We start from the raw sequence: 25,542 nt of genomic DNA on the forward strand, positions 1-25,542 counted from the left end.
GCTGCCTCTATTGTTTGGCTCACTGGGGCAAAGGGGTTGGAGGGGAGGGAACAGTGGGCTGAAACCCCTAGGAAGGCGAAGAACAATCTGAGCTCCCCTCCTCTCCAGACCGACGCTTCCCTTTTGAATTTCACGGACCAGTAAAGTTTTCTCCAAAACTTTACTTGCCAATTTTTAATTTTGTCCTCATTTAAAAATTCAAACAGAACAACAACAAAAAATAAGCCTCCTATCTTCTATCACCTTTATTTTGCAAAAATCAAAAACTTTAACCCCCAAAGAATAAGACAGACTACTCAAAACGAAGGAGAGCCTTCTAAACATGGGCCTGGACAATCTCATGACATCGCCCTTGCCTGTTCCCTTGGCTGCTGGCGGTCTGGAAGCCACCACCTGAGGCCACTCTGCCCCGTCCCCAGCTGCAGCTGCCATCCCAGCGGGAGGCCCCAGCAGCTGCTCCAGGCGGAAGGAGAGCCCCCATCTGCGGGCAGAGGCTCATGCTGCCAGCCTTGCTCCTGCCGCCCCAGCCAGCTGTGCGCAGAAGCAAGGAGACCTCTGGAGACCAAACTAGTCACCTCTGTCCACCGAGTGGGCTCGGATGAACCCCAGCTTAGGAAGAGTTCAACTGAAGCAACAACAACGCTGCTGGAAATGAGAACTCAACAAGAGTTCACAATAACAACAGTTAACAATGCTAACATCATCTAGTATGTACCCGGCGCTGTGCTCAAGAAGAGCCCTACAGGTGGGATCTCAGTGAACCCTCTCAGGGGACATGAGTAGGTCTGCGGCTCTTCCCACCCGACAGATGAGGAAACAGAGGGTCAGAGGGGACAAGGCCACTCAGCTCAGAAGTGAGAGGTTATCCAAACCCAGTCAGTCTGCCTCCAGAACCCAAGCGCTTAACCACGCTGCGGCCCTGCCAAAGAGCAGCTCCTGAGCCAAGACAACACCTGGTGGGCGTGGACAGCCTGCCATCAAAGCCTCGGGGGCAATTAAGGGACCTGAGGGATCTGGCAGCTCAGGACCAGCTGGGGTAATTACAGCATTCCCCTTTAATTAGCCCTCCCCACCACATTCCCCAGCCCACTGAGCACAGCTGGGCTGCCCTTACCATGGGCTAGAGGAGGAGCCCGCTCTCTCCCCAGCCATCTGTGCCCAGAGCCAAAGTCCCAGAGCGCTGGGCGGGCCCAGGAGGAACCCAAGAAGTCACTGGTGGGCCAGCTCCCAAAAGAAGGCTGTCAATCCCTGGCACAGGCTTGGTTCCCACAAGTGACAGAACAGGCCCTCAGCCACCCAGCAGCCAGTTAGAGCCCAGGAGTAGGAGGGCTAAGTGGGCAGTGCTAGCTTTGGGGCAGGTGGAGGGCCTGGGCCAGGACAGGCCTTACCCAACAGGCCGAGGCTAGGGCTAGAGAGCTGGGTAGGCCCAGGCACTGAGAGAGACCGCTCAGGCCCCGATGTCTGAGATAAGAGGCTCAAGGTGGCTCCTGGCCAACTGGGACAGAACCCAAGAGGCCTCTGGCGGCCTGGAACCAGCCCTGGGAGACGGGAACCAGCAAGAGCAAATGGCCTGCAAGACCACACCTCCCCACAGGTATCAGCCTGCTCACAGCTCCTGCTCTCCCTCCACAGACAGGCCTGTCTCTGTGGCACAGCCACAGAGCACGCCCAGCAGTGTACGCCCTTCCACTCAGCATTTCCACTTCCAGGAACGAATCCTCAGGAAAGAACGCCCACAGATCTACGTGCAAGGCTGTCCAGGGCAGCAACGCCTAGGGAAACGACCTAAAAGTCTACAGTTAGGGGCTGCCGAAACAAACGGGGGCCTGGCTCAGTGAGGCCGCCGGGTACACAGCAGGAGGGGAGGAGCTCAGGGGGCAGGCTGGGGTGACAGCGCCCACACCGTGCACAGGGGCTGCCCCTGGGAGTCAGGGAGGTGGGGGAGTCTGGGGGGGTCAGCTTCTCTGTTAATGTTATGCACATTTCTATCAGTCATCTCTTCAGTGAGCACGCTGACTTCTTTGTGATCTTTTTTAATTTAAAAAGTCATATACGGGCCGGTCCCGTGGCTTAGCGGTTAAGTGTGCGCGCTCTGCTGCTGGTGGCCTGGGTTCGGATCCCGGGTGCGCACTGACGCACCGCTTCTCCAGCCATGCTGAGGCCGCGTCCCACATACAGCAACTAGAAGGATGTGCAGCTATGACATACAACTATCTACTGGGGCTTTGGGGGAGAAAAAAATAAATAAATAAAATCTTAAAAAAAATAAAAATATTTAAAAAAATAAATAAAAAGTCATATAAAGACACCAGTTAGCAAAAATGCAAGCTAAAACAGCATATTTACCTTGATTCCAATTTTACAACTACACATCTATTCACAGATAAGACAGGATTAGCAATATAGACACCAAAATGTCGGCTGCACAAGTGTTTGCCCATCTTATTTTCTTCGTCAGCCCGTTGTGGGCAACAAGCGCAGGGGACTCTTTGGAGCTATTTTGGGAAAAGCCCAGCCAGCCTGTGCCTACCTCAGAGACTTTGTACTCGAAGGTCAGCTTCTTCCCCTTCACACCTTCGTTGAGGGTGAGGATGAATCCGATGTAGTCGGCGTACGCCTGCCAAACAAAGGGGGAGCGGGGTGTGGAGAGGGGTGTCAGACCCCCACTCTCTACACCCCGGCCATCCCCCAGCTCCACCAGCTTACCAAAGAGCTCCAAGCTGCCCCTGGCTCCCAACCCGGTAGCAGGAGCAGCAGAAAGATAACGCCAAATACCCCACTCCTCCCTTCCTACCCTCCCTTCAAAACCACTGGCAAGCCAATGACCACGACATCTGGACCCACAGTCAGTTTACTCTGTGCTCACTACTGCTGCCAGCATTACACAACCCCACAAGGCTGACACTGTCACTGCCCCCATTTCACAGATGAAACCGAGGCTTCAGGAGAAGTGACTTGCCCAAGGTCTCTGAAGACCAAGATCTTATCAGACGTGGAGCTAGGACCCAGCCGGCCAAACTCCACAGCAGAGTGGCCGAGTGCTCCACCATTAATACTATACCACCAGGAGTCCAAGGGTCCCTCCCCCAGTAATCTTCCGGATGTTTCCCCCACCACAGCAGTGCAGACGCCCTGCTCCCAGGAGGAGAAGCTGTTTTCTGCCCATGACCAGGTCTCCCAGCACACCCACCAGCTTCCAAGTGGGCACTCTCTTCCCTGTTGGGCTGCAGGTCACACCCAGCACAGAGATAAGAAAGCACTAAGGTACAGGCCCCTGGAGAGGCAGTTCCCAGGAGCAAGTGACTTCTGTTCGGTCTTATTTCTTCTTTATCCCTTTTGCCTCTCGCTTTCTTCCTTCCTCCTTGTCCAAGCCTTAAGGAAGCTGGGGACATTCAGAGCCAGCCCTGAGATGAGCCCTGAGCACCAACCACTCAGTATCTAGAAGGGAGCATTCATCTACCAGGATCCTCCTGCCAGCCCATGGAATGGCCACAGGAGGAAATGAGGGGTCACCTGGCAGGCCCAGGGGGCACCCACAGCCACTCGCCCAGCTCAGGGCAGGTCTGAGCCCCCGTCCTGACTGCGGCCAGTGTTCACAATCATTCCTGCAAAGCACACTGGGATACAAGGAGAGGAAGCAGCAAGGGGCGGTGTCACCCTCCACAGTCCCTGCTCCCACATGGGTCCAGGTCTCTTGGTGACTAAAACTCAGGACATTCTTATGAACACGACTGTGTGCAGAGTCTCCACAGACCCCATCTTCATCATCACAACAGCAATAACAATCACGCCCACTGCTCAGAAAGGCTCACTGGAGGCCGAGCGCTGGGCCACGTGCTTCTGGGAAGCACTGAAGTCTCCAGACAATCTTATAGTAGAGGAAACTGAGGCTTGGCCAAGTTAAGCACCTTGCCTAAGTCATAAGAGGAGAAACTGGGAACCCTAGGCTTCGACCCCAACCTCTCTGACCCTAGGCCCATGCTCTCGGCCACTGCACAGAGTCATCTGTCTGGCTGCAACAGGTCCATTCACTTGAATGATGAGCTTCTTAGCAAGTGAACATACACGCCAGAATTAAAAGTGACCAACACTTCCCAAAAAGTGTTGGTGCCTAGAGCAGGGCTGGAGAACTTTGCCTGCAAAGGGCCACAGAGTAAATATTTTAGGCTCCACAGGCCATGCAGTCTGGTTCACAAATTCTCAACTCTGCCCTTGCAGTGTGAAAGTGGCCATGGACAATATATAAACGAATGAGCAGAGCTGCGGTCCAATAAAACTTGATTCACAGAAAGAGCCATGGGCCAGATGAGACGGACAGGCATTAATCTGCTGACCCGCGGCCTAAAGCATAGCAGCTCAACCCACGGGCTCCAGAGCCAGGCGACCCGCGTGGGAATCTTTGCCATCTCACCTCAACCACTTGCTAGCTGTGCCACCTTGCTAAATTTCTTTACGTCCTGGGCCCAGTTTTCTCACCTTCAAAATGGAGATGACCAGAGAGCCCATCTCTCAGGGTTTCTGTGAGGAGTAAATGAGCTAAAGTACCCTGCACACCCTAAACACCCAGTCCTCTTTGGAAAACATCCAGGGCAAAGCAAGGAACTGAAGCCACGTCTGGGTTCAGACAAACCTGCCGGTTCAGGACAGAGCCATGGTTCTCAACCCAGCAATTTGGCTCCCAGGGGACTGCGGACAATGTCTGCAGACATTCTTGGTTGTGACAACCGGGGCGGGGAGGGGTGTGCCTACTGACATCTAGTGGGTAGAGGCCAGGATGTTACTAAACATCCCACAGTGCACAGGCCAGTGAAGAACTCTCCGCCCCAAAATGCCAACAGTGCCAAGGTTGAGAAACCCTGCAGTAGAGCAACCAAGATGATGAAAGGATTCAAATGATGTCCTTTGAGCAACTAAAGGGACTAAAGTGTTTATCTTGGTGAAGACTTGGGGGAGAATACACCTCAGAAAAGACAGGATAACTATCTTCAAATATTTAAAGGGCAAGCTTGTGAAAGAGAGGCTTGTATGGCCCCAAGGCCCAGGGAGAACAGGACACCACAGCTGCGGGGTTTGGGCTGGCATAAGCACAGCAGACTCCTCACAGAGCACATGCCGAGCTTGCCAGGGCCCCGAGCCTGCCCTTCTGTGCAAGTGGCAGCCCCCACCCCAGCTGACCAGACCAGGTGGAGGCACCTGGCTGGAACGGGACCCAAGGCCTTCCCTGGGAATTTGAAGTCGGCATGCTTTTCCTTAGTCCCAGTCTTCCCACAGCTGGTACCAGAAGCCTGGGCGGCAGAAGCTGTTATGTTCTGCCCCCCCAGGGACTGAGCAGCACAGAAGGCTGGTCTGCCTCCAGTGCTCTAAACCCCAGTTCCCAGACATTTTTAGGCTCAGTCTCCTCCCTGGCCTAGGTTTCCACGTGATAACCTCTCCCTTTGATACGCTGGCTCCCAGACTTACTATTACTTGCAACCAAGAATCAAAGTGACCCACACCATGACTGAGGACACTCATGTTCAGCCAATACAACACTCAAGGGGCAATGGTTTATGAGAACCAGGAGCAGAACTCTCCAGGGTTACTCCGGCCCCAGCCTCCAGAGAGTTTCCCACTAAAGGAAATCTCTGAGTGTTGCCCCTGAGGAGGAGAGACAGCCAGCTCCCCTGTCACCTCTCTCCCTGGCTTCTAACAGCTCTGGCTCCAAGAGCAAGAAGGGCCACCCAGTCATACCTAGAAAACCACTGCCTTGGAAAAGCCCAGGTTTCTCATCCCGGTTCTGACCCTATAGTGCAGACACTGCTGGTACCTGAGAACGCTTCCATTTGCCCATGTCTGGAACGGTGTGGATCTCCTTTTTTGGAATGATGAAGTTCTGAGTCGCCGGAGGGGTATCCTCCGAAGAATCTTGACACAGAAAATGAAAAAGCAAACAGGTAAACAGAATCCTCCCCCAACACCCCAACAAACACACATACACACTTTTAAACCAAGACTCCAAAACCCGAGCCCAGCATAAACCAGACACGTACTCGCAGGACAGAGTAATAATGCCTTGTTAAGCCAAACCCACTGGCCTGCCTTTCCTTACTCTGCAAGGAGCCGGGCAGTACTGGCAACCCCCTCAACAGCTGATGTGTTCAGTAGCTCTGCCATGCCCTCACCTCCTGCTCCCAGACAGGCAGAACGGTTAGAAAAATAAAACCAAGTTGACCTTTTGGACATAAACAGGCAATTCAAAGAAGAAGAAAAAAAAATGGCCAATAAACATTTGAAAAAAATTACCAACCTCCCAAATAAGCAAAGAAATGTAAATTAGATGAGATCACTTTTCCAAATCTGGTTGGCAGATTAAAAACATCTGGCATTGATTGGGGAAGGGCGAACACGAATTCTGCACTGTTGGTGGGAGTATAATCAGCAGAATCTGCTGAGGGGGCAACTCAGCACTGCCTGCATACACCCACTGAGCCAACAGTTCTACCTACAGGAATCGACCCTTCAGATGTACCCACAGAAACAGACACAGACATATATAAAGGTGCTTACTACATCAAAAAACATTAGAAACAACCCAAATGCCAATCAATAAGGCGATGGGTAAATAATGATATGCCCATATAATGGAAATCTTCCTAGCTTTTAAAAAGAATAAAATGTAAATTACTGACATAGGAAAAACAGCCTAGATCTTAATAAGTGATGAAAAAAAATTGCACTACATTATATATAATGTAATCTCATTTTTGTAAAAACAACACTACATACTAATATAAATAACACATATACCTATTAGCATATGCATTGGGAAACTCTAAAGGATTAACCTCCAAAGTTAACAATCGTTGTCTCTAGGAGGTAAGATTTATAACGGACTTCCGTTTTCTACCCTACATATTACTATTAAAAATAGTATATAGTATTTTTGTAATCAGAAAAAAACTATTTTAAATGGAGTTTCTAGATATTGAGAAGTTGAGGGAAAGGAAAACACAGGGCAGTTCAATGGGCCAACCTGGATGCACACTTCACACCAAAGCCGACTGCTTACGACCAGTGGCCTCCCCAGCAGAAAATATCTTCCCACACTTCGAAGTCCCTTCACATTGTGACACCAGGAAACACAAGCCTTAATCTCTTATCCAGAATTTCACAATCCAAAATGTTTTAAAAACCCAAAGGTTTTTTTAATGAGTTTGGCACAAACTCATTTGGTACAAAAGTTAAACCTAAACCTATATGAGAACATTTACATGCTTTGCACATCCCACTTAGGGAATTTATGTTTTGCTGCAGAAGTATTTTTGATTATGGGGCACTGCTTTCTGAAATGTGAAAAACTCTGAATTCCAAAATACACCTGACCCCAAGGGCTTTGGGTTGGGAGTTGTGGACCTGAATCGACTACTGGAGATTTGTTAGATTAATAGGCATCTTCCTTTAAAAATGAAAACTCTCTTGGGGCCAGCCCAGTGGCGCAGCGGTTAAGTGCGCGCGCTCCGCTTTGGCGGCCCGGGGTTCGCTGGTTCGTATCCTGGGCACGCACCAACGCACCGCTTATCAGTCCACGCTGTGGCGGTGTCCCATATAAAGTAGAAGAAGATGGGCACGGATGTTAGCCCAGGGCCAGTCTTCTTCAGCAAAAAGAGGAAGATTCGCATCGGATGTTAGCTCAGGGCTGACTTTCCTCACAAAAAAAAAAAAAAGAAGAAAACTCTCCAGGAAGAGTAAAGGACTATCGGTCACTCACAACGTAGTATAAATTTGTCCCACTGCCATCCTCCTAAAACCTGACATCAGCTGCATGGAGAAAAGAGGACAGAGACCTAAGAAGGTTCTGGAACACATGACATTTGGGGGACTAGAGCCTGCCTGGAGAGGCCCTGAGGAAAGGAAAAGCGCCAGGAGACGGACAGAGAATCTGAGATAAGAGCCATGTAAACCTCTGCATAATTTAAAATTCAAACCAGGGCCCAAAAAAGAGACCAGAAATTCTCTTCCTCCTCCCACCTGTTCTGCAAGCCCTGATCCCAGAACCCAAAATTGAGGACCCTACTATTAGTAAATTGCTACTTTAAGTAATATGCTAAATAAAAGGCTTTGGAAGTCAGGCTGGTAACCTAACTGCATTGTTTTTATGGGAAAATATGTTCCACATTTCAAATAATCAACTTGCAAATGATCCTTGGGAACAGAGTCCTTTTGAAAGTCAGAGGGAACTGTCTCTTTCTCTGTTTGAGAGAACCTACAAGGGGATATTTCACAGAGGAAAACCTCCAGGCCAGACCCAACATGTTCCCAGGAGAAAGGCTACCTTGTGGGAAGCATTGCACCAAATCACTGATGAAACACTCACACACAAGTCACCACAACATACAATTTCAAATCAGAAAAAAAATGAGCCTGCAAACTCGGGACTGTGATAAACGAAGTGAGACCCACAGTCTCCCCAGCCTCAGATTCTGTCTCTGACAAAGGTGCCACAGGACAGCTGGATCCCCCCCATGACCTCTCAGGATAAGATGGAAATCTCCATGGGCCGGCCCCGGTGGCTTGGCGGTTAAGTGAGCGCGCTCCACTGCTGGCGACCCGGGTTCGGATCCCGGGCTCGCACCGACGCGCTGCTTCTCCGGCCATGCTGAGGCCGCGTCCCACATACAGCAACTAGAAGGATGTGCAGCTATGACACACAACTGTCTACTGGGGCTTTGGGGGGGAAAAATAAATAAAAATAAAAATAAAATCTTTAAAAAAAAAAAAAAAAAGATGGAAATCTCCAGAGTTTTAGAGATGTTCCTAAAAAAAACCCCAGCGAGTATAATGTATTATCATCTACCATTTGGGAACTGGTCTACAGGCTCACCCTGTACCACCTTTGAGAAGGGTAACAGTAACTCTGCACTTACTGACTACTCACCCCATCCCCTGTCTCAATCACATCATCTATGGAACACACACTACGACTCTGGAGAAGGTATAGTAGCCTCATTTTAAGGGATAAGAAAACAGGCTCACAGAGGCTGCGATTTGCCAGGCAAAGTCTGTGTAACTCCAAAACCCAAGGTTTTCACAACTGTCTGAGTTAAGTAGTTCTTTCCATCCTGTTTCAAACTACGAAGACAGATCACCTCCAGGGACCCTGGATCTTCCCAGCCATAGACAACCTCCCTGAGCCTGCATCTCTCTCAGGGCACAGATTCTCTCCCTCACCCTACCTCCTACCACCCATCTTCAGAGACACTGATAATTCTAGTTGCCTTGTAGCTCCTGATGTCATTACCAGAACTTCTGAGGACACACGCACAAAGTTTTTGCACCAAATAAAATAAATGTCTGGTTTCGAACGCTCTAACAGACCATAGCCAGCTCTTTGTTGGCCCACTTTTCTGGGGTTGGAGGGGACGCCTCTTTTGATCTTCAAAATTTCTCCCTCCTAAGACCTTCCCAGGGATCACAAAATGCAAGATAGAGTAGAAGGAAAAACGAATGCTTTCAAAACATCAGCTGTGTTTGGCCAACCTATTTGCTCCTCGGACAGAATTTTAAAACTGATCTATGATCAGTCCTTCTTAGGTCAAGAGGGGGTTGGCAAACAGTCTGCCCCTTCTCCAGGTTAGGGGTCTCTATAAGATCCCTTCCCTAGCATCTCCATCCAAGTCATTTGAAATGAATTAGAAAGAAGCCACAGTGTAAATAAAAGTTACAGATGGTGATGCCAGAGACTCTCTAGACTCTTTCATCTCCTTGCACAATCAGCCTTTCTAAATTAGTGGTTTAGACGATCAAAGGCAGTTTCTCTCAATAAATTCTCAGCCACTGAAACTCCAGAGCCCTGCCTCCAAGAGGGAGAGAGGGGAGGTGGATGAGGGGTGGCAGGGCGTGTAGGAGGCTGGAAATGCGGTCGAGGAGGCCCAGGTCTACCGGGCATCACGCCCCACCCACTGAGCACGGTCCAATAAAGAAGGTAGCCCCCATCCCCGGCAGCTTCTCCACCAGGTCAAGAGCTGACTTAGGTATGAGCAGCCCAGATGTGGACGAGGCCTCCCCTTCTGGCCACGGGGCTGCCCACACGACCCTCGGGCAGCCCGGGCTCCCCAAGTCCGGGTGTTGAGCCCCACCCGCCACCCCTTTGCAGCCCCGGGTTCTTGCTCTCCCCCCAGAGCCGCCACCACTTCTCCCTCGGGGCCCCTCAACCCCGGTCCCTCCTCGGGGCCCACCAGCTCCCGCCCCTCCAGTTCCTCCATCTCCCGACCTCCCCCTGCCGAGCCCCCCACACCACACCCCTTCCCCGCCCCCACGCCTGGCACCGCCCCCGCGCCCCCGGCCCGGCCCGGCCCGGCCCGCCCTACCTGGCGGCGACTGCCGCTCGCCCTCTGCCATCTTCCCGCCAGGAGCCGGTCCGGATGCCTGCAGTGCCCTCTCACCTTTCGCCCTCGAAGCGACCCTTCCTTTCTCCGGCTCCACCACGCGCTCAGAGCTTTCTGAAGAGTAATGAGCACCGGCCGGCTATAACCGAAAACCGAAAATTAGAGTCACCCCCTCAGAGACCCCCGCCATGTTGGTGCGGGGCACTCAGGGAGCATGCCCAGCAACGGCCGCCGCGCGCGGCCGCGCTCGCGGGGAGGCGGAGGCCATGTTGGTGCGGGGCATCTGGGCGCATGCGCACTAATGCCCGCCCACCACGCCCCTCCCCCGGGAGCGCGGCAGCCATGCTTTTGCGGGGCAGGCGAGGGCAGCCGGCGCTGCAGCCATGCTTTTGCGGGGCGGTCCCCAGCTGTCATCTTAGTGCGTGCCCCTGACCCTATCCCGAAGAATATTAGAGGACATTGCCCTGTCAATGTCCTGTCAATGTCCTCTAATATTTTTGCGTTTTCCTACAGCTCTGAGAGTAGCGGAATGAGAAGGGCGCACACCACTGCCTCCAACAGCTTGGACGGCCCCGGGAAGCGGGAGAGAGCGAGCTGGACGGCGCCCCGCCTCGCCCCTCGCCCGAGGTTCCACCGCCTCGCGGGCTTCCCCAACCGCTATCTGCGCCCGGCCCCGCCCCCCGCCCCGCCCCCCGCCCCGCCCCGCGCTCGCGGCTGGCCGCCGGGGTTCGCTGCCCGCGGAGGCCCCGCCCCGAGCGTCCTCCTCCCGGGGCGCCCAGCCCGCCGCCCGCCCTGCCCCGAGGGTGGGCGCGGGGCCGCGTCTCCTGGGTGGCGGCGGTGACTCGGCGATCTTGGCCCGGAAGCTCTAGAGGGGACCCACCGACGGCGGCGGCGGAGGCGCGGACTTTGTCCAGCGCGGGGGGCGGAGCGGACCGTGTGTCCGCGGGCGGGCCGCAGGGATGTTGGCCTTCGCAGCTAGGACCGTGGTGAGTGCGGCCGGGAGCCCGGCCTGGCGGGCCCTGGACGGGGCGGGCGGGTCGCGGGCCGGGCCAGCCATGCAGCTGCCATCGAGGCGACGCGGCCGGGCAGCTGCGGTCCAGCCCCGCCTGCAGGTGCGGGGGCGGAGTCGACTGGTGGGCTTCCCCCGTTTGGCAGGGGAAGAGATTGGGGCTCAAGGTCAGAGGCTGGATGGAACCCACGGCCAATGGTGCTAAATTCCAAGGACCCGGAAAAGAGAGCACCTTGGCTTCAGGCAGCACCCTTAGACCCGGAGCCAGGGAGCTGAGAGACAGGGAGTGCCTCGCTCACGGTTATTCTCCGACTCACACACCCTTCGCACACTCAGCCTGAGCCACTTCTCCAACCCCATCCAGCTGGTCAGCCTCCTTGGGCTTATCAAATGGCCCCTGGGCAACTGTGTGTGGCCAGAGAAACTCACGTGGAGGCATCAAGCTGGGCTGCTCAGAAAGTCCTCAGAACTAGCAGGAGGCAGCAGGTGGCAGCTCCATGCCCTCCCTCTCCACCAGTCTCTCCCCCAACCTGTCCACATCCAGCCCCCACTCCTCCTCAGAGGGCAGCCTGGAGGAAGCGGGGCTGCTATCCTGATTTGGATTCCTTTCCTCTCTACTCCAAGCATATCTGTTCGTATTGCCCCCTATGCCAAGAAGAATGTTCCAGGCCCAGAGGGCTGAGGATACCCATCTGCTGGCCGCTGTGAGAGAGGCTCTTCCAGGTCTTCCAGGACCCTAAGGCTCCACCCCACCCTTGCCATTGCCACCTGAGCTGTGTCCCCCATCCCACAGACAGCTTCTAGGTCATCATCCAGGACTTGCTGGGTGGCCTGATCACTTTCTTTGTTGTTAATGCCGTCAAGTCAATTCCAACTCCTAGTGACCCTGAGAACAGCAGAGTGCTATGCTGCCCAGCCTTTTTGCGCCATCCTCTCACCTTCTGGCACTATGTCAATGTTCCACTACTATTCATAGGGTTTGCATGGCCAGTTTTTCGGCAGTGGATAGACAGGTCCTTCTTCCTAGTCTGTCTTAGTCTGGAAGCTCTGCTGAAACTGGTCCACCATGGGTGACCCTGCTGGTATTTGAAATACCAGCAGCATAGCTTTCAGCATCACAGCAACATGCAGCCACCACAAGATAACAACCGACAGACGGGTGGGGTGGTTCCCTGACCGGGAAACGAACCCGGGGTCAAGAACACCGAATCTTTTTTAATTTTATTTATTTATTTATTTATTTTCCCCCAAAGTCCCAGTAGATAGTTGTGTGTCATAGTTGCACATCCTTCTAGTTGTTGTATGTGGAACGTGGCCCCAGCATGGCCGGAGAAGCGCGTCGGTGCACGCCCCAGATCCGAACCCGGGCCGCCAGCAGGGGAGCGTGCGCACCTAACCGCTAAGCCACGGGGCCGGCCCAAGAACACCGAATCTTAACCACTAGACCACCAGGGCTGGCCTGATCACTTTACTGCCAGGGAAACTGAGGCAAAGAGAGACTTGGCCAGAATGCCCTGGGTCTGGTGACTCAAATCTAGCCCAATCCCAAAGCCAACATCCTTTGGCTTATTTATTTATTTATTTTTGTGTGCGTGTGTGTAAGGCAGATCAGCCCTGAGTTAACATCTGTTGCCAATCCTCCTCTTTTTTGCTGAGGAAGACTGGCCCTGGGCTAACATCTATGCCTATCTTCCTCTACTTTATATGGGACACCACCATAGCATGGCTTGACAAGCAGTGTATAGGTCCACACCTGGGATCCGAACCTATGAACCCTGGGCCGCCGAATCAGAGTGCGCGACCTTTGGTTTATTTTTAATGCCCAAAGTCCTCCACTCTTGGCCCCCAGCTGTATAAGCCATAGTTCGAGAGAACCAGTCTTTGGTGGAGGGTAGCCTAGAAGGGCCCCCAAGAGTGCAGGAGGGAAATGGGGGATGCACAGGGCTCTTAGCAGCCGCTGTGCACTTATGGCCTTTCCAGTGTCTACTCCCTTGCACCAACCCCAATTTTCAGGACTGATTTCAGGGTTGTGGTTTAACCCCAGCAGCCAGGCAGTTTCTCTCCCCAGCCAAGTTTTCCCACATCAAACAGATCTCTGCACATTTCAACAGGTGGATTTTTTAATACCTCTGGGCTTGTCTCCCTGGTGCTGGGCCCATCCAGAGAAGAAAGTTTTCCAGGTCTCCACCCACTCCAGTGCCCACCGCCAGTCCTCTCACCTACTCCCGATTCCTCCACTTGTGGAAGCCGGGACAGGTGGAGCAACTGCTCCTGCCACTGCCACGACCCCAGATGCCACCACAGCCACGACAGCCAGTCGCCACTGCCACCTCTGCCTCCCCCTGAATCTGGACTCTTGTCTTCTCTTTCCAGCCGGGGCAAGTGGCTGTGTCTTGCTAGGTTCTGCTCGCCCACTTGGTAGCACAGTTAGGCTTAGAGATCCAGCCCCAGGCAGACAGACAGGGCTCAGAACCTCAGTCCTGCCATGGAGGACGGGCAGCAGAAGGAGCAGGTATGGAACGGAACCCCTGCAGCTTGCCTGCCCACTGCTGCCAGCAGCCTTAGACCCTCCCATCTCTCTTTCTGCCCGCCCCAGGGCACCCTGTCACCCTGTCTCCCTCTGCCACCTCTCACCCTCCTTGCCAGGCCACTCAGCTCTCTCTTGCCGCATCGCTGCCCCCATGCCACCCCTGCCCCCACCCCACAGACAGGAGAAAGTCCAAGGCCTCGCCCTCGCCCAAAGGTGCTGTCGTCATCTGGCTCCCTCTGATTTTCTCTTCTTCCCCCTGCTTTCTCAACCTGGCAAGGGTGGGAGAAAAGGAGGTGGGGACCTCTGGGAGGGAGCAGTCACTTCACCCCCCGCTGGATCCTCACCCCAGGATGGTCCCTCACCTGTGCCACCCACAACAGGTGCCATTCGTCCTGACTTGGTTTCCCTGAGCCCTGCCAAGATCGGTGGCCACGCTCCCCCACCCCCCATCCCCACCTGTGTCTCCAGGCTCCTGAGAGGCGGAGACAACCACAGCTTCTGGGCTGGAAAGCCAGGGCGGGCACCACCCAAGAGGCTGTCCCTGCCCCCACGGATGGGCACATAAGTGCCAGGACTGCAGCTTTGGGATGGCCCCAGAGCCGGAAGAGAATGAGCAGGATGTTCTGTCTGCAGGTGAAGCCCCTGGGCTTCCTCAAGCCCTCCTCCTTGACGAGGGTCTCCGGCCGCTTTAAGGCACACCAGGACTCACTGCCCCGGCTGCCCGTGCCCCCGCTCCGGCAGTCCCTGGACCACTACCTCAAGGCGCTGCAGCCCATCGTGAGCGAGGAGGAGTGGGCCCAGACCAGGCAGCTGGTGGAGGAGTTTCAGACCTCCGGGGGCGTAGGGGAGCGCCTGCAGAAGGGGCTGGAGCGCAGGGCCAGGAAGACAGAGAACTGGGTAAGAAGGGAGGCTCCATGGGTCCCCCAAATCCTCACGGAGGGTGGGGGGAACAGGGGACCCGGATGCTCCGGGTGGTTGTGAGCATCCCCCCATGGCCTGTTGCTGGCTGCACACAGAGAATTTTCCAATACCTGCTGTTCTGGTGCCTTCATTTGTGCCAGAGTTTCTTGAGCACTTACTGTGTGCCTGGCACCAGGCAGGGTGCTGAGTGAGCAAGAAGGACTCAGTCGATGCTCGGGCAGGGGATTTGTGTTGTTGATGATGGATAACCCTGGTTCTGTGTCTCAATCTGTCACGCGGGTGTGTGCAGCTTGTGAAAATATGTCTACACTGATGCTCCATGCACTTTTCTGTATGAGTCTCATACCTCAACACAAAGTGACAAAGGATGGCCCTGGCTGCTGGGAGGGAAGCGAGAGTGGGGTGGGAGGCTGGTGGGAGGCAGGTGCCATCACCCAAGGGAGGTGCTGGCAGGGAGAGGGTGGAAGGGCATTCGGGCCAGGATATGTTTTGGAGGCGGCACCAATGACACTTGCTGATGGGGGCTGGGGAGGGGCAGTCCTCGCCTAACTTAACGGCACTGGGGGAAGGGAGAGGGCGATTTGCCGAGATGGGGCTGACCGGGGGAGAAGCAGGTGTGCGGGAGAGACCCGGAGCTGGGTTCTGGCCCTATAAAGTGGGAGGTGCTATGAGGAGAGCAGGTGGCACAGTGGGGGCTGCACGGAGGACGGAGAGTCAGTGACTGGTGGGCGACATGTACTGAGCTCCAGAATCAGGCTGCTGGCCCCGGAAGGTGCTTAGAGAGTCTGGGATCCAGCAGTTTTCCAACTTTGTTTAGCCTGGAACTCTTTCTTCAAACAGAAGCTTCTGGCTAAAGGGGTTGGGGCACCCCCTCTCTACTCACAGGGCCCCTTAAGGGGCTCTGCCACTGCCCAACAGATTCTCACTGGGGGAATGCCCATGTCTGCAGGGTCTCCCTTTGTTTCCCAAGCTCTGGCCAGAGGATCTGAGATGCCTGGTGAGGGGGCTCCTGGCTAAAGAGCAGCCCAGCTGTCCCCAAGGGGAGGAAACTGAGGCCCAGGGAGGTAGATTGAAAGCCCAGAGCCACACAGCGGCTCTCGGAGGCCCCAAGCTACACAGGAGGGTCTGGCTGATCAGGGGCCATGTCCTCAGGCTCACTGGCCTGCTGTGCAACCTGGGCACGTAGCCTTCCCTCGCCTCTTGCCAAAGGCCCAAGGCTAGTGGCCTGGTGCCACAGGCCAGCAGTTCCCCAAGGGGAATCTGTGTGGTGAAGAGGCGCGTCCCGCTGCTGTTTCAGATGGGGTGAGGAAACACAGTGGGGGCCCGGTCTCCAGGGGTTGAGGACCTGCCGGAGAGGCGTACTGGCCGTGTACTTGGGGGCTGCGGTGAGGGGGATGTTGCAGTCAGCACGGAAGGCTCAAGGGTGAGACCTGGGAGTCCGCACAGCCCCAAGACAGGAGCCTTTAACAGCATGTCCATGGCTGGTCACCAGAGAGACACTGCTCACCTGATGGAAACAGCCCCACCCCGGGCAAAGGACACACCGCCGGGTGGAGCTACAGAGTGGGTGACCCACATCTTATCACTAGTGCGATGACTTATCCTCACAGTGAGCTTCCTCCAGGTCGCCCTGGCCTTGAGATCCAAGTGGGTGTCCACTCCCCACTCCCACACCCACAAAACTGAGGCCACAGAGGACCAGGGTCCTGAGGGCCGCACTGAACCCTGGGCTCCTGCCTCCCGGGAGGATGCCCACCTGGGACGGGCAAAAACTTTCTTTTTATGTATCTTTCTCTTTTTTGCCTTTCTGTCTATCAGGAGTACATTTTTATTTCTAAAAGTAGTGAAATCATTGACCAAAGATTTATAAGATAAAGAAAAAGAATCCACATTCCTGCCTCCCCGCCACCGGCTTTCCTGAGAGCACTTTTTCTCTCGCTTTCTTTGCTCGGCAGTGTCGTCTGATTTCTCTTGCTAATGCTGATTGGCTCACGCTAAGGGGAAGATGATGGGATGCTGCTGGTGGGTTTAAGGGAGTGGGGGTTCTAGATCTGAGCATTCACCCTGAGAATCTGCCCCCCATAGAGGGGGTCGAGGGGGCCCAGCCAGATCCCCTGGCTCTAGTAGGGATGGGGCTCCAGGTCCCTGCCCACCCGTCCTCACAGACTCTGGTCCTTCCTCCAGCTGTCCGAGTGGTGGCTCAAGACGGCCTACCTCCAGTACCGCCAGCCCCTGGTCATCCACTCCAGCCCTGGTGTCGTGCTGCCCAAGCAGGACTTTGTGGATCTGCAGGGACAGCTCCGGTGAGCGGCTGAGGCTGGGGCAGGCCCAGAGGAGCAGGAGCAGGGCTCTAGGCGTTGCCAGGGCCTTGCAGTCCACTTCCCCCACGAGACTGGAGGGGCCCCAGCCCTGTTCATTATCTTCCCTCCCCACAAATAGCCTCGTGAAGTAGGGAGCATCATCCCGATTATACAGATGGGGAAACTGAGGCTCAGAGCAGTGAAGGGACCTGCTCAAGATCACTGCTCAGGATTGGCCGATCCGGGACGGGAAGCAAGGTCTTCTCGGCTCCAGAGCTTCATGACTGTTAGCCACCAAACTGTGGCCTGAGTCCCTTGCCTCCCCCTAACCCTGCAGCTACCCCTCACCCCACTTCTGGCTCTTCCCCCCTCCTTCTCTCTCTCCTTAGCTGGCCACAGGAGTGACCTTTGTACACAGTCCCCTTTTCCACATTCGGTCGTGTCACTTACCCTGGCCTCTGTTCCAGTCCTACCTAGGATAAAAATACCAGTGGCAGGGATCTCCTGCCCAAGGAGCAGCCACTCATGGCCACCACCTGCTTCTCTTAAAGGGACCAGGGCTCCCCAGGAAGGGGCGATTCAGGCCCGGGAACTCTAGCTCCTGGTCCCCATGTTGGGGGCCAGGGGCAGCCCCAGGCATTGGGCGTGGTTGGTGTGGCCCAGACAGTCCAGGGAGGACGGCCAGCTTGAGGGAGGTGGCCTGGAGGACACAGAGGCCCAGAAACAGGAAGGGACCTAGCAAAGGGAACACCTCAAGCCACTGCCCTCCCATTCACACTCCCTTGCCCCAAGGTCCCAGGTCCCTCCATCACTGATGCTTCAGAGCAGGGTGACCTTCCAGACTCCAGGCTATATGGATCAGGGCCTCAGGCCCTTTGTGGGTGGAATCAGCCAGCACTGACCCATAATCTGGCCATAATCATGCTGCCATTTATTAGCACCTAAGTCCTGTCAGATGCTTGGCCAAGAGCATCTCCCTGAACCCTCACAGCAGCCCTTCCTCGAGAAATTATAAGAAGGCAGGCTCAGAAGGGTGAGCTGGGACTTGAACATGGGTCCTGTGCTTGAACTGCCTCTGGCTTTCTGCAGACAGTGAGTGAGGAGTGAAGCGATTGATCACCTCCTCGACCAGGCCTCTCCCTTCACCCAGCAGGGGTCTTTGACCCAGGGACCCCCCCCTCTGTTGGGGTGTTCACACAGCTTCTGATCTCTAATTGGTCCCTCCAGGTTCGCTGCCAAATTGATCGAGGGTGTGTTGGATTTCAAGGCCATGATTGACAAGTGAGCAGCCCTGTCCCGCCCCTGCCCCGCCTACCTAATTACTACAGCCACTGCAGCCTGGGGCAGCCCGACCCCAAGCCCTGGCCCCACACGTCAGCCTGGGTGCTGGGCAGGCCCAGAGCTCAGTCCCTTTCACTTCCTGTTGGTCTGGCCTCTGTTGGGGTTGGGGAGACAGAGCGTGGGGATTGGGACGCCTCGGGCCTCTGCTCCAGCTGCTGGGACCTCTTCCTGGTGACATTATCCGAGAGACCCCTGGAATTGGCATCCCAGCCAAGGAGGACCTCGGAAGTTCACTCGCGGCTGCGTGTCTTCCATGGCAAACTGAAGCACAGAGAGAGGAAGGAAGTTTCCAGGGTGACTCACAAGCAGGGCCCATCCAGGGTGGAATGCAGGCCTCCTGACCCCAGCCCAGCTCTGTCAGACCCCCTGCTCATGCTGAGTGGGAGTAGGGACACGAGGGGCCCGATGCTGCTGTGTGAGCCTCCACTAAGCCTGGCCCAGCCCCCAGCCATGCCCAGCAGCTCCCCGTTGGTCCTGCCCTCCTCCCCACTTACCATCCCTCTGCCCCCACAGCGAGACCCTGCCCGTGGAGTACCTGGGGGGGAAGCCGCTGTGCATGAACCAGTACTATCAGATCCTGTCCTCCTGCCGCTTGCCGGGCCCCAAGCAGGACTCGGTCACCAACTTCAGCAAGACTAAGAAGCCGCCCATGCACATCACCGTGGTGCACAACTACCAAGTGGGTGGGCCCCCGTGGCCTCAGCCCCCACACTGCTACACGGGGGGAGGGGCAAGGCCAAAAGTCAGCTTCCCCAGCTCACATGCCTGTGTGCCCCCGGGAACAGGCGTGCCCTGGGCATCTCCACTGGGTGCCCGGCTAGGCCCCTGCCTGAGGGAGGCCAGGAGGAGCTGTGGGCCTGCCCAGCCTGGGGAAAGCAATGCAAAGATCTCCTCCCCTGTCTCACCTTTGGCTTGACCCCGTCCCCTCAGCTGGGCCTGGGATGGCGCTGGCTTGACCTCGGGGCCGCCGAGGCCAGGAGGAGGCTGGGGTGGGAGGTGACTGCTGCCAGTCTGAGACCCCAGCAGTCCCCTCCTCTCCACCTGCCTGTGCCCGACAGTTTTTTGAGTTGGATGTGTACCACAGCGATGGGACGCCCCTGACCTCGGATCAGATCTTCACGCAGCTCGAGAAGATCTGGAACTCGTCACTGCAGACCAACAAAGAGCCTGTGGGCATCCTCACCTCCAACCACCGCAACTCCTGGGCCAAGGCGTACAACACCCTCATCAGAGGTGCCCCCGGGAATGAGGGGAAGCCCACATCCCGGCCCCTGCCCACACCAGGCCCTGAGTCCTGTCCACTCGGGGTGGGTGCTGCTGGCCCCATCTCACAGCTGAGGAGACTCAGCTCAGCTGGGTTAAGTTAGTTTCCCTCTGTTAAGTAGCAAGTTGCAATGCGAGTCCAGTCCTCTGGCTGAGGAGCCCAGCTCCACCTCCACATTCCCCCCACATCCTTTGTCGGTCAAGGGTGTCATCCCCGGAGTCAGACCGCTGTGTTGGATCCCTGTCTGCCGCACTGGCTCTCCGGTGACCCCGGGCTTCTGTTTCCTCATTTCTAAAGTGGGTCAGGTGTTGGGCCCTGCCTCATGGGGTGCTGTGGGGCTGCAGGGCCCGGGCGAGTGTTCAGCTCTGAAGCCAGCTCCCAGCACTTGGTGAATGTTCTGGAGGCCTCCGCAGGCCTGACACCCCCATCTTGTGCCTCCCCTACCGCGTCTCCACAGACAAGGTGAACCGGGACTCGGTGCGCTCCATCCAGAAGAGCATCTTCACCGTGTGCCTGGACGCGCCCGTGCCTCGGGTCTCGGAAGACGTGTACCGCAGCCACGTGGCCGGCCAGATGCTCCACGGCGGGGGCAGCAAGCTCAACAGTGGCAACCGCTGGTTCGACAAGACGCTGCAGGTGAGGACCCGGCAGGGCCATGACTCCCACGCCAGACACACACCCAAACTCGGCCCCCTGCAGCCTCGGGACTTCCTGCCCGTCGCCTGGGCGTCCCAGCCTCCCAGCTTGTAAAGCTGGTGGGAAGCCAGCAGGTGGACGCGGTTGTCATTACCGGCCAGTCAGCCTGTCATTACTGGGCCTGGCCCAGAAACTGCTGTCACCCCCAACACACCCCTTCAGCACATCAGAGAGAGCCTGGGATGCGGGGCCAGGCAAAGAGGCACGATCTTGGCCATGACTTTCCCTCTCTGCACCTGTAAAATGGGGGGGGTGGCAGGACTCCCCGGTAGGGTAGTTGCAGGGACTCAATGAGGTGTATGAGCACGGGGCATGCTTGGTGTGGCCTGGGATGGGTCCCTGATGAGTGTTAGCTGTTATTCATAACGGTTCAGAGAGACCCTCCCCTCTCTGGTGGGACCCAACCAGAGAGTGGCTCCAGGGACCTGGTTGACGGGTGCCCAATTTCCTCCACAGTTCATCGTGGCAGAGGATGGCTCCTGTGGGCTCGTTTACGAGCACGCAACAGCGGAGGGGCCCCCCATCATCGCCCTTGTGGACCACGTCATCGAATTCACGTGAGTGTGGGTCCCCCAGCCTCCACCCAGCCCCCAGCTCCAGTGACAGGTGACACACGGGTGGCAGACTGGCTTCTCCCTTATGCCTGGGAATCTGTTTCTTCAAAGGAAGCCAGAAGAGGGCATAGGTTTTAGAGTTGCTCAGACCAGGGTTGGAATTCTGGCTCGGAAACTTCCCAGCTCCATGACCTTGGACAAGTCTGTTCCCCTCTCTAGGCGTCTTCTGTTTGGCCACGGAGTGAAACAGTTTTCAGAAAAGCAAACCGAAGAGTCTCCCGGGGCTGGCCCCCTCCAGCTTCAGGGACCCGTCCTCCCCACCCTCATCCCAGGGGTGGACCAGGCTCCCGAGGCACCAGCATGAGCCTGATGCCCCCTGTCTCATGCAGGAAGAAGCCTGAGCTCGTGCGGTCGCCCATGGTACCCCTGCCCATGCCCAAGAAGCTACGGTTCAACATCACCCCTGAGATCAAGAGCGACATCGACAAGGCCAAGCAGAACCTCAGCATGTGAGTGCCGGGCGCTGGGCGGCAGAGCTGCCGGGCTGGTGCTCCAGGTCTACCATTCGACCTGGCTGGTTCTGAGAGTGCTCTTGGGCCCTCCCTGGGATTGACAGGGGCCACCAGGAACCCGCTCCTCACCTGCCCACGTCCCCCCCAGCATGATCCAGGACCTGGACATCACTATGATGTTCTTCCATCACTTTGGGAAAGACTTCCCCAAGTCGGAGAAGCTGAGCCCAGACGCCTTCATCCAGATGGCACTACAGCTGGCCTACTACAGGTGCACCCGCCGCGCCCGCCCACGAAGGAGGGGTGAGCCCTGGGGGCAGAGGTGGGGGCAACCTGCCAGGGCTGTGCTTAGCCCCATCTCCCCCCATCCCAGGATCTACGGGCAGGCGTGTGCCACGTATGAAAGCGCCTCCCTGCGCATGTTTCACCTGGGCCGCACTGACACCATCCGCTCAGCCTCCATGGACTCACTGAACTTCGTCAAAGCCATGGATGACTCCAATGTGACGGTGAGAGGTCCAGGGTGAGGGTAGGTGAGCTGGGCTTGAGCCATCTCTCTTCTTGTTCATTCTATCAACACACCTGGATTGAGCACCTACCGTATTCCAGCCCTATGTTGGGCGAGGGGAATCCAACAGAAGATGGAGCCATGAATTTAGCCCTGAGCTTCCTGGCAGCCAAAGAGAAAAAGGAACTATTCATTCATTCACTCATCAGCAGCAAGCATCTGCACTATGTCAGGCCTGGGCTGGGGACTCACTAGAGAGATGTCAGTTCCAGTTCCTGCTCTCAAGGAGCTCAGAATCTGGTGCTGGGTGGGGAGTGGGCTACTGAGGTGGGTGGCAGGAACAAGGAAGGGACTTGAACTCCCTCTTACCCGGACCCCCTAGGAGCACCAGAAGGTGGAGCTGCTGCGGAAGGCCGTGCAGGCCCACCGAGCCTACACTGACCGGGTGAGTGAGTCCCTTCTGTCCCTACTTGCTTGACCTGTGGCATTTCCCACCTGTCTGTCCATCCATCTGTCCATTCCTGCAGCAAATAGCTGCTCTTAGCATCAACTGCCCCTCCCCTGAGCTTTGGTGCACCCAGAGCAAGGCTGAATGTCCCCATTTCTTAGTTGGAGAAACCGAGGCTGAGCCCAGTGACTGCCCTGGTCCTGGCTTAGCCTCTGGGTCTTGTGTCGTGCTCTCCCTGAGGCCTGGAGCCCAGGAGGATGAGGGTGCGCACGGTCTGGCAGACAGCAGGGTTCCCGCCCTCTGACAGCTTGGGCTGTAGTCAAGAGGGTCGAGGTCTGGGTTCCCATCCGGCTCAGGCTCCAAGCGCCTGTGTGTGCCAGACTCTGCCCATGTTACATGCAGACGTCCTGTGAGGGGAGTTCAGTGACGGCTCCCATTTTACAGAGGAGACACTGAGGCTCCAAGATATAAGTGACCTGCGAAGGTCCCACAGCCAGGACGGAGCCAGGCCACCCAGCTGCAGGCCTGTGCTCTTAACTCTTGAACTGTCCTGCCTCCCTGGGCCTCAGTTTCCCCGTCTGTGAAGTGAGGGCTCTCCTGCCTGGATGCTCTGGTCTCAGGGGTCCAAGGGGCCAGCAAATGGAAGAGGTGTCGCTGCCACGGCTTCTGAGGAGGACGGCGGTGCCCTGTGGGCCTGCAGCCACGCTCCTGACAGCTCCCCCTCCCGCAGGCCATCCGTGGGGAGGCCTTCGACCGGCACCTGCTGGGCCTGAAGCTGCAGGCCATTGAGGACCTGGTGAGCATGCCGGACATCTTCATGGACACCTCCTACGCCATCGCCATGCACTTCAACCTCTCCACCAGCCAGGTGGGCCATTGCCCCAGGGCCATCTGGGGATTCCTGCCCTCCAGGCCTCTGCCCCTGCCCCAGGGGCCTGGGGTGGGCTGGAACAGAGCCCACTGGAGCTAGAGCTGGACAAAGGCTGCAGTGGTGGAGCCCAAGTCCAGAATGTGGGCAGACCTTGGTGGCGACGTGGGCGCCCGGGCCACCACAGGCCCATGAGAAGCAGCTGATTCTGCAGAGGAGCTGGGGTCGGGGGCTTCAGTGCAGCTCGGGCAGGCTGAGGGGAAGTCAGGGCCCCCCTGGAAGAATCTGCTTCATTCATTCACTAGTCAGACACAAAGGAACGTCTGATCCATGCCAGCCTGTGCTGGGCACGGGATAGAGCAGGGACAGACCACCATTCCTGCCCCCAGGGGCTCATGGTCTAGCAGGAAGCACGGGGACTGAGGCAGTGACGGCCCCCTGGGACATGCTGGGGGCTCAGGGGAGCCCCAAGGAGGGAGCAGTTCAAGCCCTCCCCAGAATGTCGAGGAGGGCTCCGTGGAGGGGTGACACCAGAACTGCCCCCTAAAGGATGAGAGGGAGTAACCCGTCTGCTGGCAGAGAGGAAAGGGCATCTCAGGCAGAGCACAGTGGGAGCAGAGACGTGGAAAGGCAGGCTGGTGCTCCCATGGGGCTGGAGGGGAGGGGAGGGACAAGAGCCTCGGTCCTGTGCCATCCCTAGGTCCCCGCCAAGACAGACTGTGTCATGTTGTTTGGGCCCGTGGTCCCCGACGGCTATGGTGTCTGCTACAACCCCATGGAGGCCCACATCAACTTCTCCGTGTCGGCCTACAACAGCTGTGCGGAGACCAATGCCGTCCGCCTGGCGCACTACCTGGAGAAGGCGCTCCTCGACATGCGTGCTCTGCTGCAGAGCCACCCCCGGGCCAAGCTTTGAGCCTCCCAGGCTCGGGCCCACAATGCCACAGCCAAGCCACCTTGGGGTGGGCCGCCCCCAGGGCTGCACTCCTTTGTTCCCTCTCGCCCGGGCCCCGCAGATCTGACTGAACCAGAGACAGCAACCCCCGGCGGGGCCTGCAGGCCGGAGCCAAGTGCCTTCCGTGGATCATCCCCAGCACCTGCCAGGGCCGAGTCCGGGGCTGAGTTCAGAGGCTGAGCAGGACGTAGGGCCAGGCGCCCGGCATATCACCCTTCGAGGACTCCTCCAGGGAAAGGAACCAGCTGAGCCCATCCCTTGTCCGGGTGGGACACTGGGAGGTCCTTTGTTCGCTAGCTCAGCTCTGCCCAGTCCCTGCCATCTGCACGCCTGGGGTCTGTTCCCCAATCCCCAGGCTCTCAAAGGACCTGGAGACAGGATTATCTGGAGCTGGGGGCTCCAGGCCCGCCAAGGCTGAGAGGCCAGGGTGTGAGGGGTACTGGTGAAGGGGTAGCCCAAGGCCTCACCTCAGCCCGCCCTGCACATGGGGCCCTCTCCCGCGTGGCTGCCATGCTTTTGTGGATAACGTGGCTCACGAGCCCCAGCTCGCTTGCTCTCACTCAGCTCGATCCCTGACCCACGTGCCGGGTTGTACCATAGTAACATGTGAGGTAATTAATAAAGGGGACATTTTTTGGTGAAGAGGTGTTTCAGCCGAGGAGGGGGCAGGGTGGGGGCAGAAGCCTGGCCTTGCCTTCCAGCTTTCCCTGCATCTGGGAGCTGGTGTCCAAGCAGCCGGTGGGCCCAAGGGCTCCCAGAGGAGCCAAGAGGAAGGGCCCTCAGGCTTGGGTCAGGGAGCAAGGGGCCAGCTCCGACCTCAGGTCTCTGGGCCAGAATGGCCCCGGACCCAGGGCTGTGTTCACAGACAACTCCCTCCTACCCGTGACTCGGGCATCTCCAGTCCCATGGGCTGTGGGTGGGGACAACTCCCCCAGGGGTCTGTGGGGCCCTGTAGCCTCGGGTCTGGTGAACTGGAGTCTGGCGGATACCCAGGGCCCGAGGCCTCATCCTGCTGCCCCGCACTGAGCCCAGCAGGAGTGGTGGCCGAGCGGGCACTCTCACTCCCAGCCCTAGCCACTGCCTATGTGGCCATGTGGCCACCTGACCAGAACCCTGTATCTGCCCCCAGCCCCATGCACCTGGCAGAGGCAGGGTGTCCTGCCAAAGTGTACTGGGCTGTTGTAGAGAAAACAGTCTCCCTCAGAGGGATGCTCTGGCCCTAAGGAAGGCACAGGTGAAACCCAAGAGCAGATACCAAGGTGATAAGGGTGG

The 25,542-nt window shown here is 56.8% G+C and overlaps 2 protein-coding genes across 5 annotated transcripts in view; one reads left to right on the plus strand and one right to left on the minus strand.

Moving 5' to 3' along the window:
- PTPA (protein phosphatase 2 phosphatase activator) overlaps positions 1-11,812 on the minus strand; it is a 33,037-nt gene extending 21,225 nt beyond the window's left edge. The window contains exons 1-4 of one of the 3 annotated variants that reach the window (XM_087418944.1): positions 11,695-11,812; positions 8,587-8,604; positions 5,807-5,904; positions 2,531-2,617 (exon numbers count right to left, since the gene is read on the minus strand). In XM_087418944.1, the coding sequence (XP_087275070.1) occupies positions 2,531-2,617; positions 5,807-5,904; positions 8,587-8,604; positions 11,695-11,812 (321 nt within the window). Of the gene's footprint in view, positions 1-2,530; positions 2,618-5,806; positions 5,905-8,586; positions 8,605-10,346; positions 10,618-11,694 lie in introns of those variants that run through there. The other 2 variants (XM_087418943.1, XM_004423558.3) reach the window with 2 other exon arrangements.
- CRAT (carnitine O-acetyltransferase) lies at positions 11,161-24,912 on the plus strand. 2 transcript variants are annotated; one of them, XM_014782242.2, is made up of 15 exons: positions 11,161-11,350; positions 13,747-13,885; positions 14,537-14,800; positions 17,009-17,127; positions 18,352-18,405; positions 18,979-19,144; positions 19,524-19,698; positions 20,187-20,365; positions 20,882-20,982; positions 21,369-21,488; positions 21,640-21,762; positions 21,865-22,000; positions 22,382-22,444; positions 23,178-23,315; positions 24,016-24,912. In XM_014782242.2, the coding sequence occupies exons 2-15, from the start codon at positions 13,859-13,861 to the stop codon at positions 24,229-24,231; spliced, it is 1,881 nt and encodes a 626-aa protein (XP_014637728.1). In that variant the 5' UTR covers positions 11,161-11,350; positions 13,747-13,858; the 3' UTR covers positions 24,232-24,912. The 2 variants fall into 2 exon arrangements, with proteins under 2 accessions (XP_014637728.1, XP_004423613.1); XM_004423556.3 differs by lacking the exon at positions 13,747-13,885.
- Positions 24,913-25,542: the final 630 nt, after the last annotated feature.

Source organism: Ceratotherium simum, chromosome 29, assembly GCF_057802395.1.
Source record: "Ceratotherium simum simum isolate JZ-2026a chromosome 29, ASM5780239v1, whole genome shotgun sequence".
Taxonomy (NCBI): Eukaryota; Metazoa; Chordata; class Mammalia; order Perissodactyla; family Rhinocerotidae; genus Ceratotherium; species Ceratotherium simum.